This window comes from Notamacropus eugenii, chromosome 3 (genome assembly GCF_028372415.1).
Source record: "Notamacropus eugenii isolate mMacEug1 chromosome 3, mMacEug1.pri_v2, whole genome shotgun sequence".
NCBI classification, from domain to species: Eukaryota; Metazoa; Chordata; class Mammalia; order Diprotodontia; family Macropodidae; genus Notamacropus; species Notamacropus eugenii.
In genome coordinates, this window is record NC_092874.1 from 212,446,863 (window position 1) to 212,470,311 (window position 23,449).

Genomic DNA, 23,449 nt, shown 5'->3' on the forward strand with positions numbered 1-23,449 from the left:
GTCATTTGAGTCATGTCACTTTGTGATCCCATTTGGAGTTTTCTTGGGGGTGGGGGTCCCTGAATTCCCTGCCTCCCTCTTTGCTAAACCTCATCAGAGCCAGGAAAATAAAACAGCCACCCTGCCTTTTAACAGTTTGATATTTTAAGAAATAAAATAGTTTTGCTATTTCCTTCTCCACCTCATTTTACAGGTGAGGAATTGAGGCAGGCAGGGTTGTGTGCCCAGGGTCACACAGACAGTGTCTGAAGCCAGATTTGGACTCAGAACGATGAGTCTTCCTGACTCCAGTTCCACCTCTATCCTCTGTTTCACCTAGCTGCCCCATCTCTTAAAATAGTGGACTGTTAAAAGGCAGGGTGGCCATTTTATTTTCCTGACTGATGAGGTTTGGAAAGGAGAGAGGCAGGGGGTTCAGGGACCCCCACCCCCAAAGACCAGAGTACAGGGGAGGGCCACTTGGAATGAAATCACCGACTCAAGCATTCTTGAGGGTGGCAAAGATTTATTGTCACGCTTTTCAGTGGGCAGGAGTTCTTAGGGAGCCTGTCATGTGAAAAGGGCATAGGTAAAGTTCATATAGGTTAAACTAAAGGAAAACATGAGCCAAATATGCTAACTAGGTGATGCAGGGTGGGATTAGGAAGTGGCTAAGGAATGGTTAGTTTTTGAAAGAACATGTACTTTTAGTATCTACTGTGCAGGCGTTTTACCCGGAGTTCATCCAGAAATAGCCCAAGATGGGGCTATGGAAAGGTATGGTCTTAGGCCTGAAATGGCACTAACTCAACGAAAGGTCGGGGCTGACTGGGAAATACTCAGGCAGCCCCCTTCAGTGTCTGATTTTGACAAGATAACTTGGGAGTGTGTGTGTGTGTGTGTGTGTGTGTGTGTGTGTGTGTGTGTGTGTGTGTGTGTGTGTGTGTGTGTCTAAGTCTAGGATGCATATAATGAGGTAGGGAGATAGTATAGATAGTCCAGTGAGTACTAAATATCTTAATGGCCCAGTACACAACCAGTTAGTTCAGCCAGTACACAGCCAGTTCAAACTAATAAATTCTATAGGTACAGCTGCCTACTGTATTAGGAAGATATATAAATGTTTTGCTAGGGCTGGCTGTCCTAGAGCTGGGATGAAACTGTCAGGGACAGTGTTTGGAGGCTAGGGAAAAATGTGATTTTTAGAGAGAAATGTGATTTGGAATCGGAGTCCAAGCTCAGGCACCCAAGCACTCCATCAGCTCTATTGGATTTGTATATTTTAGATTTTATTAGTCTGCTGCATTTATCTGAAATAACTAGAGTTATGTTTGTCATGGACAAGTTTGCATAACTGCTAACATCTTGTTGCATGCAAATCTCTTTGTTTTTCATATACTTGTGCATCAGATCAGTGTTAGTGTATGACTTGTAAAATTTACAGTCACACATTTTTATGGGCATATTATTTTTATGGGTATATTTACTTTGCAAGCTTAATTTAATTAACTCGAGTTAAAAATGTTTTTAGTTCATGGTACAAATACACAGTTTGTATCTGTTTGCTGATTTCCAATATTGATATCATACACCAAGGTGGAATCTTAAGAGATTTTTTTTTCTAATTAAGAAAATGTACCACAAAAATTTGTCTTTGGACCAAAGAATTTATCTGTTCACAAATCCATAGCATTGTTTCCGCTCTTGATATGTCATACTGTGTTCTTACCCTTCCTACTTCTTATTTTTTTATTTATTTTTTTGTATCATTCTAGAAACAACTCTAATGAAGAAGTATTTTAAAAATAATTTTGAGGTTTTATTTTATTAATCACTGTAATAGAAATATATATATGTATAAATTAAACTCTAGGTAGTTGATTTATAGGCTATAATTTAAATTATAATATCTAATTTTTTATTTTGGAAATTTTTTTTAGAGAATATAGAGGATAGTACTGATGAAGAGGCACCTTTGAATAGCCCAGGAGTAGAGGGAAGGTAAGAAGTTGTTTTGTAATGGTGATGATGATGATGGTAGTGCTTTAAGGTTTTCTAAGTACTGTACAAATATATCATTTTATACTTACGACCCTTGGGAGGTGAGTACTTTCATTTTCTCCTTTTTATAACTGTGGCAGAGGTTAAATTACTTCTCCATTAGGAAAACAACTTTAATTAAATGAATATTATATAGACTATTATCTTGAACCAGAAACATTCTTTAGCATTTCAGTGGATTTTAAATCTTACTGTTGTGGATACTCAGTTAAGTGGTCCATATCTTAAGCCACTACATCTTCTTGTTTTTGATGATGCCTTCCTACCAGTTCTCCAAATGGAGTTTTACTGTGTGTACTGAGGTCCTTCTATAGATTCTTTTACTTTATATGGATAATAAAAGACTATTTAATTGTTCATTGGTTTTTGCATGGTTCTTCAAATATGACCATCCCACATCCAGCTCTAATGTTAGGTTTTATACTGTTTTTTGATGCTCAGTTATTTATTTTATGCAACTCTCATACACCAGTCTGTCACCTTTAATTCTTTAGGGACTATCATGTTCTTTTTGCAACCCTGAAGTATTACTAGAAGCATTCGTATTTTGAAAAGACAGGCTTTTGTAAGCTTCGAGTAATTAAAAAATGGTGCAATTTCACAAATGCAAATCCAGTCTATTGTTTTTGTCCAGTTCAATTCTGGGCTTAGTTCATTATCCATCTGTAGTAGTCTAGGCCTGTCCAGGCCCTCCTGGTACCTCAGCTTCTAGATCAGAGTGAAATGAGAGACTTGAGGAACATTTAGTAGTTTTCAAAAGGGTGTGTACTTAGCCATAGCAAGAGTATAGTGTTCTGCCTCTGAGTTGCTCAGGCTGATCTGCAGTCAGAATCCTGAGAAAGAAGTCTGAGCTTCTCATCCCTTTCATTCATTTTGTACTCAGTCAAGCAGGAAGTTTTGTCAATGGTGAAGTGTTAGTCCCCTAAGCCAATTAAATCTCAGGGATAATTTCACTGCTTTTAAGGGAAAACTAATGGAGCCTGTATTATTAGGAGTGTAGGAAAAGCCAGTCCAGTCTGTGTGATAGGGCCTTAGGAAATATTATTCCTAACTTATTTATTTTTCTCATGTATGTATATAGATTTATACATGTACATATATGCGTACATATGTGCATGTATGTATGTATATGTGCATATATATACCTTGTAGATAAGTATATAGCTATGTGCATATGTATATTTATGTTTGTGCATATGTGTATATATGCATATATACAAATACACACATGCATGCATGTATGTATCCATCAGTCCACTATACTTAGGGCAGCTAGGTGGTGCAGTGGATGGAGTACTGGGCTTAAAGTCAGGAAAACTTATCTTCCTGAGTTCAAAGACCCTAGGCAAGTCACTTAACCCTATTTACCTCCATTTCCTCATCTATAATATGAGATGGAGAAGGAGATGGCAAAACAGTCCAGTATCATTACCAAGAAAATGCCTAATGGGTCAGAAAGAGTTGGAATTGACTGAAAGGCCTGAACAACTACACTTGCTCCACCCAATTTCATATTATAGTCTACATAATTGGCATTCTTCATCCACTTGGTTTTTCTACTGCAGATAATTCTAAGGAAAGGCTTAATGGTAAAATGTTACCTACAAATAGGAACATCTCAACTCAGATAGGAACTCTGCCCTGGATACTAATATGACAGTGACAGATACTGTCTTTGCAAGTATAACTTACAAGGCATTTAGGCTATTTTGACCTCTTCACTGTTACAATTAACATATTTCAGTGGCTATCTTAGGAAATGATGATAGTCTACATTAATTCTTTCATTCATTTTCCATTTTGCTAAACAAGTGTCAGTAGCTTGTTTAAATGGTAAGACTGAAACTTTATTAATTGCACACCTTATCTTCTCTGAGATGTAATTGGCATACTTTGTAGGATGTGGAAGTCTATAGTACTGGAGACTGAAAAATCTGTGTTCAAACCCCACCTCTCATACTTACTTCCTCTGTGACTCTAGGCAAGTTACTCAACATTGTAGAACCTCAGATAACCTCCTAAAGTTATAAACTAGTCTCTATTTGCATTAGTGAAGGGATTTTCCACACTGGGTGTTTTACAGTCCAATTAAAATATAGATTGATACCTTTTTTCATAGGGTATTGTATTTGAAAATTAAAAGGGATCTTAGAGGTCATCTATTCCCCCTACACTTATTTAGTAGGTGAGGAATTAAGTGACTAGCTTTAGGTCACATAGGTATTTGAATCTATGTGGGTTTTGAACCTAAATCTTCTAATTCCAAGTCCGGTATTCCTTCCACTATCCCACATTACTTCATTTTATTCTTTTCTTCTAATTCAGTATTGATTTTCATCTTAGCTATAACTAGTTTATAGTCTTAATATACATCATCTAATTTAAAAATGCTTGCCACAACAGCGGCCATTTGTTTCCTATTGCAAGATATAATCAGTTTCATTTTTTGTGAAATAATTTGATGATCACTGTGTACAGCAACTCCGGATAATTTTTGAAGAAAGTGCCCTGTTATATCAGCATTAGAAATCGATGTATTGTACAAGCCTTTGATCTCCTAATCCTCAAAATATTTTTCTGTATGTTTTAACTGTCATCCCCAGTGCCTACCTTTATAAAATATTATGATATATATTGATGAAACCTCAAGAACATTTTTGAAATCTTCCTAGAATTTTTTTCCTCCTCATTCTGTATGACAGATATTGGTATATACTTTACAAATGTCTTCATAGTTGCTTTTTGCAAGTGCTAATCATGAGCACTGCTATATATGATAATCAAGTTTCTCATGAAATCATGTTGTTACTTTTTATCTTTGGATGCACAATTTGCTTCTTCAAGGAGAATTTGTGAATTATCCTTCCTTTTGACTGCCACTCACTTTTGTCTTCTGGTTTCACTTACATTGAGAACATCAAGACTGAGGTGATTTAGTTCCTTCAGTATGTTCATTGGTGATTAGATAAAGATCTCTTCTTTAGAGTACCAACAGGTCAATATATACGGATAGCCTCACTGCTGGTCCTAGGCCTGTCTGTAATTAACCACACTGGTCCTCAGAAAGCTGACATTGTTGCTTGGAACCATACTTAAATCCTTGTTGTTCAGTCCTTTTTCAGTTATGACTGACTTTTTGTGATCCCATTTGGGGACTTTCTTGGCAAAGATACCAGAGTAATTTGCCATATCCTTTTCCAGCTCATTTTATAGATGAGGAAACTAAGGTACACAGGGTTTAGTGACTTGCCCAGAGTCATAGAGCTAGTAAGTGTGTGAGACCATAATTGAACTCAGGAAGATGTGTCTTCCTGACTCCAGGCCTGGTACTCTAATGCACCTCCTAGTTCCTACTTAAATCCTTGGTAGCATGTTAAAGCTTCCAGAGCTTGTGTGCCACTAGTATGGTTTTTGTCATTCTTACTGTGCTGCTGCTTTAATAATAATAAGATAATAGCAAAACAAAGATAAAGTATCCAGTTAAGAATTTTTAGCCATAAATATTTGTGGAATAGAGTTTTTAAGCATTCTTTCAATGATTTATTTACCTGTAGTTCACTATCTTCAGACCTCATGAAGCTTTGTGGTGAAGTTAAGTCAAAAAGCAAGGTAAGGTGAAATAAAGGTAATAGGAAAAATGTGAGTTTCTAATACAAATCTTTATTTGGCTCATCTGTGCACTTTTCCATTTATGTTTAAATCATCTATTCTAATTGTCATAAATCTAGCACCTAAAGAAATTGGAGTGGGCTTAATATAAATTAGGCTTTAAAAATATGTAGATTTCATCAGAAATCTTAAAAGTGGCTTATATTACTATTAGTTTCATTATTCAGGTTGTTACTAACTGCTGTCTTATATCATTGGCATGTTATTATTATGAGTTAGGCACAGTAGTTCTGTAGGGATAGTACAATTCTATAATTTGAAACAGTTATAAGATGGTTTAAATATATTCAGTCTTCTATAGAGGAAGCAACTGGGCTTTAACTTGTGGTCCTACAATTAAGTAGCAAATTTAAAATTTTCACTTACTATCTAAGCCCAACTCTACTCTTTCCCCTCCCCTTCATCTTCTCATATGACATCCTGATGCACACTTTACGTATGTGTGTGTGAGTGTGTATGTGTATGTGTATGTGTGTGTATGTGTGTATGTGTGTGTGGGAAATGAAAATGTAAGTTTAAGATATTTCTTAATCTTTTGAGTAATAGTTTGCTGCTAACTACTTGTTCCCCTTTTGGGTATTAGGCACGAAGGAGGACCACAACTCAAATGGAATTGCTCTATGCAGATAGCAGTGAACTAGCTTCAGACACTAGTACAGGAGATGCCATCTTGTCTGGCCCTCTTACACCTGTTGCAGAAGGGCAAGAGATTGGAATGAATACAGAGACAAGTGGTACTTCTGCTAGGGAAAAAGAGCTCATTCCCCCGTCTGGCTTACCTTCTAAAATAGGCAGCATGTAAGTTTGGCGCAGCTAAACTAACTTTCTGTCTTGGCTTTTTATATGCATGTGGCAAATATCTTATATGTAGTATAAAAATTTTTTGTAAATTATAGGATCTGTATTTTTTCAGGCTAACTAAGTATTAGATGCACTTCTAAATAGTTAATTTAATTTTTTTCATAATGTAAAGTTTATGTGGATTTGGGATCTTTCTGGGTGAATTTTTTTTCAGAATTGAAATTGTCTTGTTTCTAAATTTTAGGGATGACCTTTTAGATGTAAGGGTTTTTAGGGAGTTTTTTTAGGGACAGTTCTATAAACATAAATTCTAATCCTAATTTTACATCTGAATTAGATTATTTTTAAATCCATTGCAAATGCCCTCATCTTCAGAACCTGGACTTAGTAGAGGTCTACTATTCTTTGTAACTTATTTATTAAATACATAATTTTAAAAAACATGTTATTAATCTGTTACTCCATGAAATTTATCACATTTAAACATTTCCCAGCAGATGGTATTTCCCTTAAAGTGTCACAAGTAGGGGCTGCAGTCTCCATCCCTGTCACTATGAAGCCCAATTCTAGCCTCTCGTAATCTTTTCACATGCCATCCTGGCACACATTTTTTCATTGCATACATTTTATTGCATGCATAACTATAGCTGAGAGATAGTTCTGTTTTAAAATTGTTTTCTTATGGGGTTCAGATTACATAACCTATCCCCACAGACTTGTTTCATATTTAAAAATTTTAACAACCATTTTCTGGTTCAGATCTCCATTGATATCTTTCATACTAACCCTCACCCTCACAATGTACCAAATAATTTGTTGGTCTGTTAGCATGGCTACATTAAAGAATCTTAAAAATAACGATCTATGTACCATATCACATTTGAAAGTTGCAGATAAGCTAATTAATACGTTTTCCCCACTCAAAAAGAAATCTGTCTTTTACTGTAACTTTCATTTTCTACAGAAATTTCTGTTGTCTTCAGTTTAGATTTTATTTTAGTGATGGCAAATATTTCTTGCATGTGCCTGAAGTGGAATAAATAATCGCAGTTGCTGTTTAGAGACTGCTGACTGACACAGCTGAGCATTTCAATACTTTCATGATAAAATTTGCTTAAAAGATTAGAGTGGATTTTAGCAACACGCATGTTTCAGTATTTAGTCTGTCAGATGAATAGAAACATTTGGAGCCTCAAGACTCCAAGACTATGGCCTGGAATGCAGATTCAGGTAATATCTTCTTTTTGCCTTTTTACAGTTTTCATCATTTAGCCCTCATGATGGGTTTTAATGATCATGGAAGGCACAATTGTCTTGGTTATGTCTCCTTCACTGTAGTTAAATCTTCTTAAATGTTAATTTGTGTATATTCTTTATGGTATTGTTATGAAGATTTAGTCAATAAATGACTGAAATTGTTTATTGTTCAAAGTAAAATAATTTACTCAAAATATACCAAACTTCATCTGTTTTATATCTTTCCTATGACAAAATATAATTTATATTTTAAGATAAGTGAATACTTTATGCATTGACGGTCACATATTTCCTATTTATTCTATGGAGTATGCTTTTAAAATTTATCTTGTCATTTTAATGTAATTCTGTTAGTATTCAAGGATAAATATAAAGCAAAGACTTTTTTTCCAAATAAACTGCCTCATAGCTGATTTTGCTGCAATATAAAAATATGAACAAGACAATATAAATTTTTGACAACTAGATGGGATAGTGGAAGCTAAATGTTTTTTTAAAAAGTATCTCCAGCACGTAGTGGGTTCTTGTTGAATTTTCAAATTCAAATGTTTGTTGAAATTTCTTGAGTTGAATTCAAAGAATTCTTATTCTTGTAATTTATATTAAATGAAACTAACAGTCATTTGTATGGTTGTTTCTTTTAGTTAACTTGTGTTATTTTGAGGCATTTTTTTTTTTTATAAAACCAATATCTTATGTCTTATTAATTTCTTTCTTGATAATTAGTGATTCAGTTTTGCATTTAATTTAACCACTGTTTAAAGCATGGATATGGAATAATGCACCACAAATATTTTAGTGTCAAATGAAATAACTTAAAAATGAATATATTTAGTGAGATTAATTTAAATAATTTGTAAGGTTTTCTTGCCCTGAGTTTCTGTTTTTTATCTTTTTTTCATGTAATGCTCATTTTAAAATTCCTCTTTCAGGAAAATAAAATTATATGGCGAATGGTTTCATAAATGGGGCATTATGGCCAATTAAATTATATTTCAATTTAAAAATTTTAGCACTTAAAATAATTTTTAGTGTCACTTTAGCTCTAGACAACCATCTCTACCTGAAAAGAAAATACCTGAACCTTCACCTTTAACGAAGAGAAAGGCATTTGAGAGAGGAGAAAAATCAAAGACTAAGGAACCGAAACAGTAAGTTACTATTACCGTTCATCTTCCAGATAAAATATACTCTTCAGTGATAATGTATCTGTAACTTAGGATAGAAATTGGACCTGTCATTTCATTACTATAGGGAGCTCCCAGGTAAGTTAATTCCCTCTTAGTAATGTAGGTCAGCACCATCTCTGCAATTTACAATCAGAGGATTTCCTAGAGCTTGAAAAGTTAAGTGATTTGCCCAAGATTACACAGTCACTGTATGTCAAAGGCTGGGCTTGAACCCGTATCTTCCTCTTTCCAGGGCCAGCTTTCTGTCTGTCCACTGAGCCAAGCAGCATCTCAAAAGCAAATAGCGATTAAGAAGGACTGTGCTTGAGTGCAAACATTGCGATATCCATTACGCAAATTATTTTTAATTACATTTATGTATCACATACTTCTGAGACACAATCAACTGATTGTTTAGCTATTTTATTTGTCTAATTAAAAATACACAGAGCCATAGCATAGCCTCAAATTTCTCTATTGTTTATCTGATAATACTGAATCAAATTCTTCAGAGTATTTTAGGGATAAAGCAAATAAATTACTTGTAAAGATAAAAATAAGACAAAATATTCTGCATGTATTTGGGCAAGACATATATTTATACTGACTTATGGTTTCCTCAGACAGAACTTTGTCTGTAGTCCCATATAGTGGTCAGTGCAAGAATACCAGAAAAAAACATTTTTCATTATTCAGAATTCTTGTGAGAATGCATGCTATCTTATCTTTTCCTTGAACTGTAAACACCTAATTAAAACTGTGTTAGTCATGTTTCATTCAACCTTTTCTAACAAATCATAACCAACTAAAGACACATCTTTAATGTTTTCTTTTTTTTGTAGCTCAGACTCTGGAACCTCAGAGACTAGTCTTTCACCTCCTTCTTCCCCACCAAGCCGGCCCCGTAATGAACTGAATGTTTTTAGTCGTCTTACAGTTTCTCAGGGAAACACATCAGTTCAGCATGATAAGTAAGTTACAGGGGATAGCTGGACTTTCCATGGCGTTCTCAGTTCTTTAGCATGGTTTCCAACAAGTCTTTTCACTTCCCCCAAGTTAAGCACTAGCTATATTTTACAGTTTATTTTCTAGTGCATAAATGTTTTAATGAAATATAGGGCAAAAATTAGAGAAAGCTATTTTCCTTCAGTATGGTATTCACTATTAGAAGATTAGCTCTTAGTTATTTTCAGACCTTAACTTCCCTGATTCTTTCAAAAGAAATATATCTTCAAGACCCCTAGAACTTTAAGCCCACAATTCAGTTCTGGTGATATCCTCTCACCGCAATATTCTACATTGCTAGAGGCAAATCTACTAACTTCTATTATAAATAATAGCCTAAAATGACTTTTCTTAAATAGATTTCATCCTTTTGATCAATCAGGACATCTCTACCAAAGAATGGTATCAATTCTGGTTTTGGAAAAAGGCATACTATTAAATTGTTTTTGACATGCTGACAATATGAACATTAAGATTTTAAGAACAAACTTTAAAAAAATTATTGAACTAGAATATCTTTTGAAAAAATTCAGTCATGACACTGTTGGCATATGCATATATTAATTCATTAGTAATTGGAAACTATTTGAAGTTCAAATTGTAGCATGCCGACAGCATGTGCGTTTTTTCATTGCTTGTTTTTCTGTGCTGTTCATTTTCTTCAAGTGTTCAAATGCATTATAAAATTTATAGTATGCCAACAAAAACCATTTAAAAATCAATCTGGCTTGTGTAAGACTTTCTGCTAATTGATGATTAAAATTTCACACAAGAATGTAAAGAAATGGATATAAGTGAAATTTCTGTTTTGAAATAATTTAAGTCAAAGTGGTTCTAATTTATTTTAACATTACCTATCACTTTTATTATTTTTATTTAGGTTAACAAATATTTTTGACAATATTTGGAAAACAAATTGAATGTTTTTCTGACATTTATGCCTTCATTAAGAAGCTTTAAAATACCAAATAACTTCTATGGTAATTATCACTGTCCTGAAAAATTTTTTTTTCCAGATTTGGAATAATTCTGATAGTTCACATATAGTTCTTCATTTCCCAGTGAAATTTGCCAATTTAATTTGTCTCTAGAAATAATATTTTTATAGCTGAAAAGTATTTGCAAAATTTTGATTATAAAAAAGAAAATTATTATAACCTGTAATCAACCACCGAAATGCACAATACATTTCCTTCCTTTAGTCATTCCTCTGTCCCCATTCTGTTTTCAGTAAGTCTCCTTTTCAACAAACAGCTGCATGTTAGAAAAGTTCCTAGGTTACTTCTTATGCTGATATGTTGGAAACTAGACAAAAACTAATTCCATGCAATGAGTCTTGTGTCATGTAGGCTTATACCCTATATCAAACCCCACCCTTCATGCCATTCTTTTCCTAAGCCTATTGAGGATAAACATGGCCCTTCTCCATTTTGAAGACTTTATGAGTCACAGAACCCTGACAGTGTGACACTCCCACCTTTAGCTCTGATCAAGTGTTATATAAAAATAAAATTACTTCTTCTTACATTTTGCTAATATTTTTGATTCATTTAATGATGAAAATCACCATACTCATTCTTAGTAGATCTTCCAAGTTAGAGGCTGGCTGCCTTTTTATGAAAATAGTTTTTCATTTTAAGGAAAATTAATAGAAATTGTTTTATAAATTGAAATAACTTATATTATGCCCTTGTTATCCTTCCCACATTCTTTATGACTTTGATACTCTTCCAGTAAGTAAATTATAGTTTGGAAAATCAGGAATAAAAGTAAAGACTTGAAATAAAAGGTAAAAACTAGTGTCCATATTAACAAGTTTTAAAATTATTGATATCCCTTCAAATGGAGAAGCAGGACATCATGAGCAAAATGTTGGCAGCATTTGTGAGTTAGCCATACTATTAATGTTCAGTTCATTCAGAAACTTTTCAATGCTGATGCCTGTATTCTTTTTCCTTATGATACTACCACTGTTCATTATAGGTCTGATGACAGTGATTCTTCTCTGTCGGAGGTACACAGGTACTTTCTTTCTTTCCTGCATTCTGATCTCTTACTGATTTCTTAAAATGTCTTTCAAGAGTTTTCTAAGCAGTCTAATTTGTTTTGCATGCTTTCCCCCCTTTCTTCTAAACCATAAACTTGCATTGAATTTTACTTTTTTTCTACCAGAAATTTACCCTTTTGTAAGCATGCATTTTAAGGGGAAATAGGGGTAAACTTTTTTGTTATGATGGCTTTTAAAATTTACAGTCTTTGCTTGCTGTCTGTGTGCACAATATTTTTCAAAAATAGAAATTACACATATATAGATGCTAATAAGAATTATTGCCCATTTATTAGTTTATAGATATAATTTGTAGAAATGAGGGGCTCTGCATGAGATATTTGTGGATATTAATATTATTTTAAATCGAGAATTTTTAAGAAGTTCTGTAGATCAACAGATATCTTGAATGATATGGATGACAAAAAGGAAGAAACAAGAAAGAAAAAAAGAATGAAACAGAAAAGTAAAACAAAGGAAAATAGGATTTTAATGTATGAAATTGCATTCCTGATTGGTTTTTAATTTAAAAGAATAACTATTGATTTTTGGAATTTTCCATTTCTCCTCCTCTTCCTCTTTCCTTTTGCCTATTTCTGTCTCTTTATTTTTCCTGTTATTTAATAATTTTGTTGATTAACAACCAATCTTCTAGAATGTAGACAGGATGAAAGTGAGATTAAATGTTTCTATTCATTGCTCTATACTTTTATGGATGTCCTGGAGAAAAATGAAGAATTATTTTTTTCTATTTAGTTTCTGATGAACAATAGCTTCAATATTTCTATTGTACTATTTTAAAATGCTCAAAATTTGACTTTTAAAAAAATTGTATCATTTTATTTTAAATAGGAAACAATGTTATATGTTAAAAATTAAGGCTATTTCTCTGTAATTAAGAAATCAAAATCCAACTTAAAAATTTCTCCTTATTTTTATAATGCATTCATAAGAATAAAAAATGGTAGTTTCAGCCTCTTTCAACTATCCAGTTTACTGAAGAGCAAACTATATAGACACAAATCAGAGAGGGCAAGTTTTTGGAGAACTGTTTTTAAAAACTATGAAATATTATAATAATGGCATTTGAAATCACTTCACCAAGGGCACAGTTAATGAGGCTCTTATAACTAAGTGACAGTTACATGAGCAACATAAAAAACAACTCGTGTTTTTCTTCTCTAAGACATAAGATTGCATAATTGGATGACATGTTCAATGTGACTCTTAACAATTTATCGCACTGAGCATTAACCAAAGAATAAATTGCACTGTAATTGCTGTGGATGGAAACCTTCCATTTTACTTGATGAAGAACTGTTGACACCTTTTGACTGATATTGTGAGAAATAACTCATTCAGGCTTGAGAGAAGTGAAGATAATAGATAAGTTTATTACATAATATACATAAAATGCATCATGCATAGTATTACATCATACAGTGGACATCCTCTATAGAAGCAAAAGCAAACCTTAAAATCCTATACCTGACTGCAGAGTCCCTCCTCTGTTTCCTCATTGGCTGGTTAATACAGGATATAGAACTTTCTGATGTTTAAGTTCCTCCATAATACTTCTGACTATGCCATATCTCATCTTCTTCCTTAGCCAAACTGTACCCCCAAAGACAATGCACTTTTCTGCCTCAATGCCTTTACTCTGTTCTTTATATCTCCATTGTTGGCCCTCTTCCTCTTTGGCTGCTAAATCTCTAGTCATCCTTTAAAGGTCAACCTAAATGCCCTGTCTTCCTGTGATTAATGACTTTCCTTTTTCTTAATGACACATCATATTTCACTTATCATGTATCATTTTGCTTTATGGTTATTTGTATATGTGTTAAATTCCACTATTCTCCCCATTTTCCCCCAATTCATATTTTAGTTTATCATCAATTTAATACAAATCTTGTTTGTCAGTATTAAAGAAGTACCCATTCTAAGATTTTTCCATGAGCCTTCTGTGCATTCCTTGTATTATATGTTCTTCTTTGCTTTTTCTGCCTCTCCAAACTAAATGACTACAGTACTTATTTCTTCTGCCTCAGATGATCTCATCTAGTTCTTACTTTGTACTTTTCTTGGTCCTCAAAACACTGAATAAATGTTATACTTTAAATAATATTTTTATATGGACTACTAAGAATTTAGAATCATTGGGTCTTAAATGTAGAAGGCATATTAATAATCTTAAAAGGCAACATGATATAGTGGGGAAAGTTCTGGTTTTGGAGTGACAGGTCCTGGGTTCAAGACTTCTCTGGATTTTGATCTTGGGCAAGTCACTTTACCTCTCTGGGCCTCAGTTTCTTCATCTGCAAGATGAAGGTTAGTCTAGATTAGGTTTCATAACCTCGGGTTCATGAACTTTTTATATTTTGATAATTGTATTTCAATATAATGAGTTTCCTTTGTAATCCTACGTGTTTTACTTATTTATTTGAAAACATTCTGAAAAGGGACCTTAGGTTTCTGTAGACTGCCAAAGGGATCCATGGCATAAAAAAAAGTCAAGGACCTCTGATCCAAATGATTTCTAAGGCCCCTTTCTAACTCTAAAGTTGCAATCTCCCAATTATTGAAGTTATCTTCTTTATTATATTCTCCCTGTCAAGGAAGTCATGTAACCTTTGCTGAGATACTTCTAGTAAAGAGGAACTCATTTCTTCAGAGACATTCTCTTATCAGGCAATATCTACCTACCTGTAACTTCCATGCCCTGGATTTAGTTCTTCTGTTTTGAGTTACAACAGTTTAGTTCCTGTATCACATTCCTTCACATATTTGAAAACATCTACAATGTCTTTCCTAAATATTCTCTTCTTCAAGATAAATATCCCTAGTTCCTTTCTCAAATATTATGGTTTCCAGAACCTTTCTTACTGATTCCTCACCTATAGAGATGTTCTTTCTCTTTTTTGTCAACATTCACCATAGAATGTAACCACCAGAGCTGATTATGGTACTTCAGATTTGATGTGAAGAAGGTAGAGTATAGGGGAATTATTATGTGTATCATCCTGTAACCTTCACTTCTGTCAATGTAAGTTAATATTATTTTAACTTTTTTTTTGGCAGCCTTATAATGTTTTTGGCCATTGCTAAATTTGTATTACTGCACAAGGTTTTTAGAAAATATATAAATTTCTTTTTATGTAGATCTTCCCAGTCATCATTCAATTTTTTTCTTAAATCTAATTTGTACTATGTTTTACTTATAGCACAGATAGAATCCTATTATATTTCCACAGTTTACATTTCCTGTCTCTATGTTGTGTGGTCTCTGTGCCTTGTCATTCAAATAATATTCTTACTTAAGACTTATAAAATCAAAGATTAAAAAATGAATTGAGATATATATATGTGTATATATATATACACATATATATATACATATATATATCTTAAACATATAATGGTTATTTGCAACTCTGTCCCTCTTTTTCCCTCAGGGGAATAATCAACCCATTTCCTGCTTTGAAGAGTATTAAATCTTCTCCACTTCAGTGCATTCACATTGCTGAAGGGCATACAAAAGCTGTCCTATGTATAGATTCTACTGATGACCTTCTGTTCACTGGATCAAAAGGTAAGTGCTGTTAAAATATTAGCATAAACTTAATGAAATCTTAAATTAATAGAATCTTAGAGATAATCTAGCTCAAACTTCAATGTTATACAGAGAAAGATAGCAAGAAACAAATTCTCATTGTACGAATGATACACTGAAAGCCAAACATTGAGCCAGCAGTAAGTTATTGAAATTGCAGAAAATCCCTCATCTCCTTGATCTTAATAGCAGATATAACAATTTTATACTTACCACAAACATCCTTAATACAGAAGGCAAGTGTAAAGCCAATCACAGGCAGCACACCTAAGAATCTAATCAAGTATAATGAACTCTGTAATTTATTCAGCAACAAACTAATCATTGTTTAAAGTAAAGCATGACATTCGTAGCAACCTCCTTAAGTAAAACATATCATTCAATCAGTATATAAAATCTCATCATTCAATTCAATCAGTATCAAGTACCCAAGTAAAGTCCTTTAACAAGTTGGCACACCTCCACTCTAAGGGGTCCACCATATTAGAGCCAGACTTGGTGTGGACACTTGATTTGCTTAGTACACTGTAGCTCAAATCTCCTATCCTAAGCCATCTATCAAATCTTATCATCCCCATTAATAGGGGTAATAGGCATGTACCTTCACTCCTAGCTGATATATTATTTTAAGTTAAATATTTATTTCATTGTGTCACTTCAAATAGTTCCAGACATGAATATATTTATATATTTTATTATATGCCTCTTAATTTTTTTTTTTTAAAGATCGTACCTGTAAAGTATGGAATCTAGTAACTGGGCAAGAGATAATGTCATTGGGTGGTCATCCTAATAACGTTGTATCCGTGAAATACTGTAATTATACCAGTTTGGTCTTCACTGTTTCAACATCTTACATTAAAGTTTGGGACATCAGAGACTCAGCAAAGTGTATTCGAACATTGACGTAAGTGAAAGAAGGCAGTGCAATTTTTTTTTTCTTTTCTAACATCTATATTATTTTTTAATAATTTAGAATAAGACTATGTATAAATATCAGGTTTTATTGTTGTCATAATATACCGAAGTAAAGTCAAGGAGTAACAACATTGGCCATTAATTTAATCTGCTCAGTGGCTAAAGCCATGTATCCCAAAGCATTATAATAGGACCTTAAGAAGTACCTATTGATATAAAAATATTCACTTGTGAAGGTATTTTTTTAAAGATTTAAGAATCTACTTTGACATAAGTAAAATGAAGACAGTACATAGTGAACTGAATGCTTAATTCAAAGTAAAGAAATTCTGGGTTTATATCCTACCTCTAACTCTTATTAGTTCTTTGACCCTGGGCAAATTACTTAAACTCAACGTGTCACACTCAAGCAGCTTCCTAGAACTTATCTCCCTAGTTATAGACAGATTTCAATCTGAGATGATACAGTGAGCTCTCAAAGTGAGAGTTCCTTATGCTGATGAAATCACTAATCCTTCGTATATTACTCTAATAAATTACATGAAAACAAGGACTTCAGTTCAACGCTATACAAGTTATGCAAGATCTCTCATCTCATTATCTAAAATGTTACTACTTCCTTCTTAAGGATCATACCATCTGGACCCCTCTTCTAAGATGTTATAAATCTACCAAGGCTTTTTTTAATATTTGTATCTGCTAAATTAGATAGTTGCTTATTTTATGATTCTTGGAATTATCTTAAAATAATACATATTCAGAACAAATATTTTAAAAGAATGAATAAGTCTGTTTTGTGTTTCTACTGAATTTCAGAAGTCCTACAGCAAAGTCACATAAGATATAATTTTTTTCATCCCTGTTAAGGTCTTCAGGCCAAGTTATGCCTGGTGATGCCTGCTCTACAAGTACTAACCGTGTGGTAACTATTTCTTCTGGAGAGAATCAGATCAATCAAATTGCCCTCAACCCAAGTGGCACTTTTCTTTATGCAGCTTCTGGAAATGCAGTGAGAATGTGGGACCTGAAGAGGTATGTAATTAAATAAAAATGATAGTAGCTTTTTTGTATATTGTACTTAAAGTTGATAATCACAGCATTATCTCATTGCTTCTCACAGCCTCCTTGTGTTGTAGGTAGTACTGATATTAACACTGTCACAGATGAAGAAACTGAGTCTCAAAAAAGCCCAAGAAGTAGTTGAGCTCAGATTCTAACCCAGGTCTTTTGATTCCAGATGTTGCTAGGTGTTTTGCAACTGTTAACTTCTAAGGTTTCAAATCCACTAACAAAGGCCCATTTAAGAGACATAGGATAATTAAGAAGGCATTGTGAACAGTTTAGCTGTCATTTGTTTTGTGATAGGATCATTATCATGACCTTGCCATTTGATAGCAAGCACCTGTAGCTCCAATGCAATATGACAGCGCCTATGGCAGCCATGAATATGCCAGCCCAATTCTGAATTGAGAAATACCATAGAAGACAGAACCAAAACATTTATTCAAATACTAGAAAGCTGAAACCCAACACCAGTAAGCCAAATCCATCATAGCAACGAAGAAATCCATACACAATAATAGTACAGAGGGCACTACCATCCGCAAGCCTTCCTCTGCTACAACCTTCCCACAAACCAGCTCCCTTAACAAAATCACAAATAAGCTCTCACACTCATGCTAGCCAACTGCCTGCTTTCTCTCTCCCTCATTTCTGCCTGCTGTGACCTGCTGTGAGAATTTCCTCTCAGCTCTGCTGCACCCTTCCTATTCCACCCCTTTCTATTTCACCCATTCAGCAAACTCCTTCTCTCACAGATTTCCATGTGACCCAGACAAGTCACATGGGTCTTTTAATGAATGGGGAAGATCTTCCCATTTAAACTACCATTACATTTTTTAAATTACCATTACAGCACTAGACTTTCTCAAGGACATACGCAACAGAGGGGAGCACAAATAAATATTACAGTGAAAACGCACTAGGTAACCATATTCCTCACAGCCTCATGTTGCGACAAATAGTTTTCTTTCTTCATTCTTTCTAACACCTTTAGTTTTACAGGTAATTAATTCAGAAATACTGTCCCAAAATTTATTGTTATATGTAGCCTCCAAAGATTGATGTCCTTATTATAGCTGTTAGTACCTGCTCTTACCCTCTTGATTGTCTTTTCAGTCCATTTCATGATTTTGTATTCATCTTCTATAACCTAATGATGCCTCTATCCTGTGTGTGTATTTGTTAAAAATCTAAGTGGATCAATATGGCTCCTGTGTATGCATACCAGTTTATTTATACAATTCTCCCTTTTCCTTCTTATAAGAATTATTTCTTTTATGTCTCCAAGATTTCATTCTTGAGAGTGGACACTTGGATTTTTATGTTAAAAGATAATAATATGCATAGTAGTATGATATTACAATCTAATTAGAGGTACATTTGGAGTAGTAATATGCATACTTCTATTACCATTAGTAAATAATTATAAAGTAACCATTGATAAATATTTATTATATTTATCATAATATATACTATATATGTATTATAAATATATATTATCATAATATAATTATACTTATTATAAAATAACCATGTCACCAAATGCCATGTAAGACATAAACTTTCTGTAGAAGTTTGGGAAGTGTAATTTATCAGAAAGAGTACCTGAAGTTTTTGTTTTGAAGTGAGAGGATCACCAGTCATGTGGAAACTATATATAACACAGAAAAGTTTGCCAGCCCGATTGATAAACTTTGGAATGCACTGTGTATTTTATCTTATGCTCAAAAATATACTTTTCTGGAATCATCTTGTCAAATTATTTGAGAGACAAATAGTGAGGAAACTCAGGCATCCTTAAGCTTAAGGCATCTTTGTACTCCAGTCCCCTTATGTAGAAAGAAAAGTGTTTTAGTATTCTTAGACATTTGACTTTTAGAACTTGCAAAAAAATCAGCCATCTGTGATTATCCCATAAATAATTAGAACTATAAGAGACTTAGGAATCACTTAGTCCACCCTCTCATTTTATAAATGAAGAAAAGATGAAATGCCTTTTCCATTAAGACAAGAACCCAGTTCTAACGTTCTCAGGCTGGTTCTTTCTCCATTATAATAATCAATCATTTTTGTATCTTTTTGTATCACCAAGGCAATATTCACAGCACTGGTGGTAACTAAAAATATGCTGGCATAGTTCTCAACTACAAAGTTAAACAGACTCTCCATATAGAAGGCAGAAGAAAAACATTTATTCAGACACCAGAAAGCCAAATCCCAAAACCAGAAAGCCATATCCATCATAGTAGCCAAGACATCAGTACACATTAGCACTATAAAGGACAAAACTATTCCCAAGCCTCCGCCTCTCCCACTGAGGCCTTCTCACAAACAAACAAATACTCAGGAGTCTAGCTGTCTGCTTGCCTGTGTCCTCTCTCTCTCTGCCCTAACTCCTCTCACTCACTCACTTTCCCTCAATTCTGCTCCTCCCGCTTCCTGTTCCACCTGTTCAGCAAGCTCTTCCCATCACATGTGACTTAGACTTCTTTGTGATTTAAGCAGGTCACATGGGCCTATTAATGAATGGGAAAGATCTTCCCATTTAAATTACCATTACACTTTGTGATCTCTTTATAGTCTTCATCCAGTATAGCTATGTCTTGCACATTCATATTTACTATATCTAACACAGAATGACAGATTTTTCCATAATGCTACTGATTATGTAGTTACCAATCACATGATATAATTGCTTCAGCTTAAGTCCAAAATACAGATAATTGTAGTATCAGATATAATTGCTTCAACTTAAGTCCAAAATACAGATAATTGTAGTATGAGATACACTCTCTCTCTCACATACACACACACACACACACACACACACACACACACACACACACAGAAAATTTCCATCTTGTTTTAGGAACTCAGCTTTTCAGTAAGTTTTTGGATGTGGTTAGCTTGATAGTTACTTTGTTAGACTTAGGATCAGATGTTCATATTATTTTAGCCCTTAGATGTTTATTTTTTTTCTAATACCTGGATTTAATAATAGCTAGCATTTAGAGTTAAAAGATCATCTAATACAGCCTCCTTATTTTGCTGATGAAGAAACTGAGGCCAAGAGTTTTTAAATTACTTGTCCAAAGTAGAAATCAACAAAACCAAAATTTGGACCCAATTCTTGTGCTCTTTCTAATAAATTTCCAATAATAGTTGGAATAATTAATTAACATTGGAATTGGTCAGCTTTGGATTTCATTTCCCAAGTTTATTTCCTTTTCTATCTCCTTTAAGTGTAACATTTCTGGGTTCAAATATATAGGGTGTCATAGAGGTTTCAAGAAGTTTAGTGTTTTAACTTAAGAAAAAAAATTAATGAAAATCATTATCAAAACACATTTAAATTTTTTTATGCTGAGAATTGCCTTTACCACTTATCATATATGTTGTAGAAGTGTTTATTTAAATGGTCAAGATGATCTTTGCAGTTCTAGACTTTGAGGTTCTGGAATATACCCACATTATCTTCCTTCCTTCCTTCCTTCCTTCCTTCCTTCCTTCCTTCCTTCCTTCCTTCCTTCCTTCCTTCCTTCCTTCCTTCCTCCCTCCCTCCCTCCCTCCCTCCCTCCCTCCCTCCCTCCTTCCCTCTTTTTCTTTCAGGTTTCAGTCCACAGGAAAGCTAACTGGTCATCTGGGCACTGTTATGTGCCTTACTGTAGATCAAATTTCTCATGGACAAGATTTGATCATCACTGGTTCCAAAGATCATTACATTAAGGTGTGTATATATAGTATAATTTTTGTTCTTTCCTATTTTTTTGGTTGTGATATTTAAGTTCACATCTTTCTTTCCATGCCAGAATATTACCCAGATGCACCAACTATGAAAGTCTCAGATAATATTGCTTTCTGTACAATTCTATGGCATAACTTTTTAGTGTTGATAAGTCCTGTAAGACACTGGGAACTCTTCAGATCACTAAAACTGGGCAAAATCCATGAGGATTTTAGATGATAATAACTTGAATTTCTGTAATCTTTAAAAGTTTGCAAAGTTCTTGCCTTACAACTAACCTTTTCCCATTTTATTGATTGTGCCTTTTAAAATTAAATAATAGATCATAAAATATGCAGTTCAATTCAGCACTGCACTTCCTGTTTCAGGGTGCAGGGTTCTTGTTTGTTTCTTTCATTAATTCATTCATCACATATTTATATATTGTTCTTAATAGACAGCACAGTAGTGAAAACAGCACTGGCCTTTGAGTAGAAAACTGAATTTCAGATTCTATCTGTGCTGCATATTATGTGACCTAGAGGTGGTCACAATGTCTATGGCTTTAGTTTCCTCATCTATAAAATGAAGAAATTGACCTAAATGTCAAACTAGGGTAAATAAATAAATGAAATTGGAATTGGAATTGAAATAAGATTTCTGGAAGAAACAAAATGGATGAAGAGTAAATAATTTGGGACAGAAGGCAGAAAATCTGACCCAAGTAGTAGAATTCCTGAGGGGGGAAAAAGTAGAATGGAGCAATCAGACTTCAATATCTCTATGAATGAAAAGAAAATATTAGAGCCAAGTCAGAGATCACAATCATTATCAAATGATCAGAAAAACAAGTCAAGACAAGTAACATCAGTGACAGAACTTGCCTGTATGGTTCTGGGCAAGTCATTTTAACCTCTCACTGCTCCCAAGAAACTTGCTAAAATTAAACAACGCAGCAGAGATGTTGTATGAACTGGAAATTCTCTGTATCACTGACATCATCATCTAGTTCAAGAGAAAACAACTGGCACTTAATGTTAGACATGCTCGACTCTTTTCTTTCTGTTGTTTTAGATGTTTGATGTAACTGAAGGGGCTCTTGGAGCTGTAAGTCCTACTCACAATTTTGAGCCCCCTCATTATGATGGCATTGAAGCCCTTACTATACAAGGAGACAATCTTTTCAGTGGATCCAGAGACAATGGAATAAAGAAATGGGATTTGTCTCAGAAAGACCTTCTTCAGGTAATATAAGATCTTTGAATGGCATGACAGCTATGCTAAGAACTATTGCCTGTTTCCTACAACTTCTGTGCACAATTTCTACATAAATGTCTTTTAAGGAGTCTCTTAATCAGAGCTTATAATGAGGTTTTTATTCCAATTAGGCAAAATATTCAGTTAAAAGAAAATATGAAATTTGTAGCAGTGCTACGAAGCTCTGCATTCCTTCACATAAGTAAGAATTTAACATTCTAAGGTATGGAATAGTGGCTTTGTCTTACATCTATAAGATACTAAGGAAATTTACAAAATTAGAAAGATTTGGTATATTGAACTACATTTACAATATATGTATATAACATTTACAACATACATAATAATAACCTCAGAATAGTAAGCTGTGATGGAAACAGTATCATGATGGTTAGGACCTAACACCTGCCACCATTAGGCTGGTTTTTCCTTTAAAAATAATGGAAACATCTTTGAGAGAAATTGGCTCATGGGACTAAAGGTTCAGGCTGCTGGCATCATTTCCTGGTTAGCTGAGTATAAAATTTCAGTACGAATTTCAGGCATCATCTTGACTGGTAGAAAACAGTTGGCAACTTGGACAAAGGAGTTCTCTCAACTAAATCAACTTGGTGTGTCTTCAGCACATATCCATTTTAAATATCTCTCATGCTGTAGCTAAGTAAATCTCCTTTGTTTAATGCTGAGTGACTAATGAGTGTCTCATTTAATTTCAATATCTAACTAATACTGGTAGGGTACTGGCCTTAGTCATGGCCAGCTCAGCATCACAGTGTAGCATAGGGATTCTTAACCTGGGGTCTATGAAGTTTTTTTTTTTTTTAATATTTTGATAACGACATTTCACTATAATTGGTCTCCTCGATAATCCTTTGTATTTTTTTTTTTTG

General features: G+C 33.8%; 1 protein-coding gene and 1 long non-coding RNA gene across 11 annotated transcripts in view; one reads left to right on the forward strand and one right to left on the reverse strand.

Moving 5' to 3' along the window:
• KIF21A (kinesin family member 21A) overlaps positions 1-23,449 on the forward strand; it is a 168,611-nt gene that overhangs the window by 137,226 nt on the left and 7,936 nt on the right. For 4 of the 9 annotated variants that reach the window (XM_072654301.1, XM_072654302.1, XM_072654303.1 and 1 more), the window contains 11 exons: positions 1,920-1,980; positions 5,595-5,649; positions 6,293-6,507; positions 8,811-8,918; positions 9,779-9,907; positions 11,925-11,963; positions 15,441-15,577; positions 16,325-16,505; positions 17,384-17,548; positions 21,188-21,305; positions 22,377-22,547. In XM_072654301.1, coding sequence (XP_072510402.1) covers positions 1,920-1,980; positions 5,595-5,649; positions 6,293-6,507; positions 8,811-8,918; positions 9,779-9,907; positions 11,925-11,963; positions 15,441-15,577; positions 16,325-16,505; positions 17,384-17,548; positions 21,188-21,305; positions 22,377-22,547 — 1,379 coding nt within the window. The remainder of the gene's footprint in view (positions 1-1,919; positions 1,981-5,594; positions 5,650-6,292; positions 6,508-8,810; positions 8,919-9,778; positions 9,908-11,924; positions 11,964-15,440; positions 15,578-16,324; positions 16,506-17,383; positions 17,549-21,187; positions 21,306-22,376; positions 22,548-23,449) is intronic. The other 5 variants (XM_072654304.1, XM_072654308.1, XM_072654306.1 and 2 more) reach the window with 2 other exon arrangements.
• The window catches only part of LOC140533915 (uncharacterized), a 141,218-nt gene that overhangs the window by 54,910 nt on the left and 62,859 nt on the right, over positions 1-23,449 (reverse strand). The gene's annotated exons all lie outside the window — the stretch shown is intronic.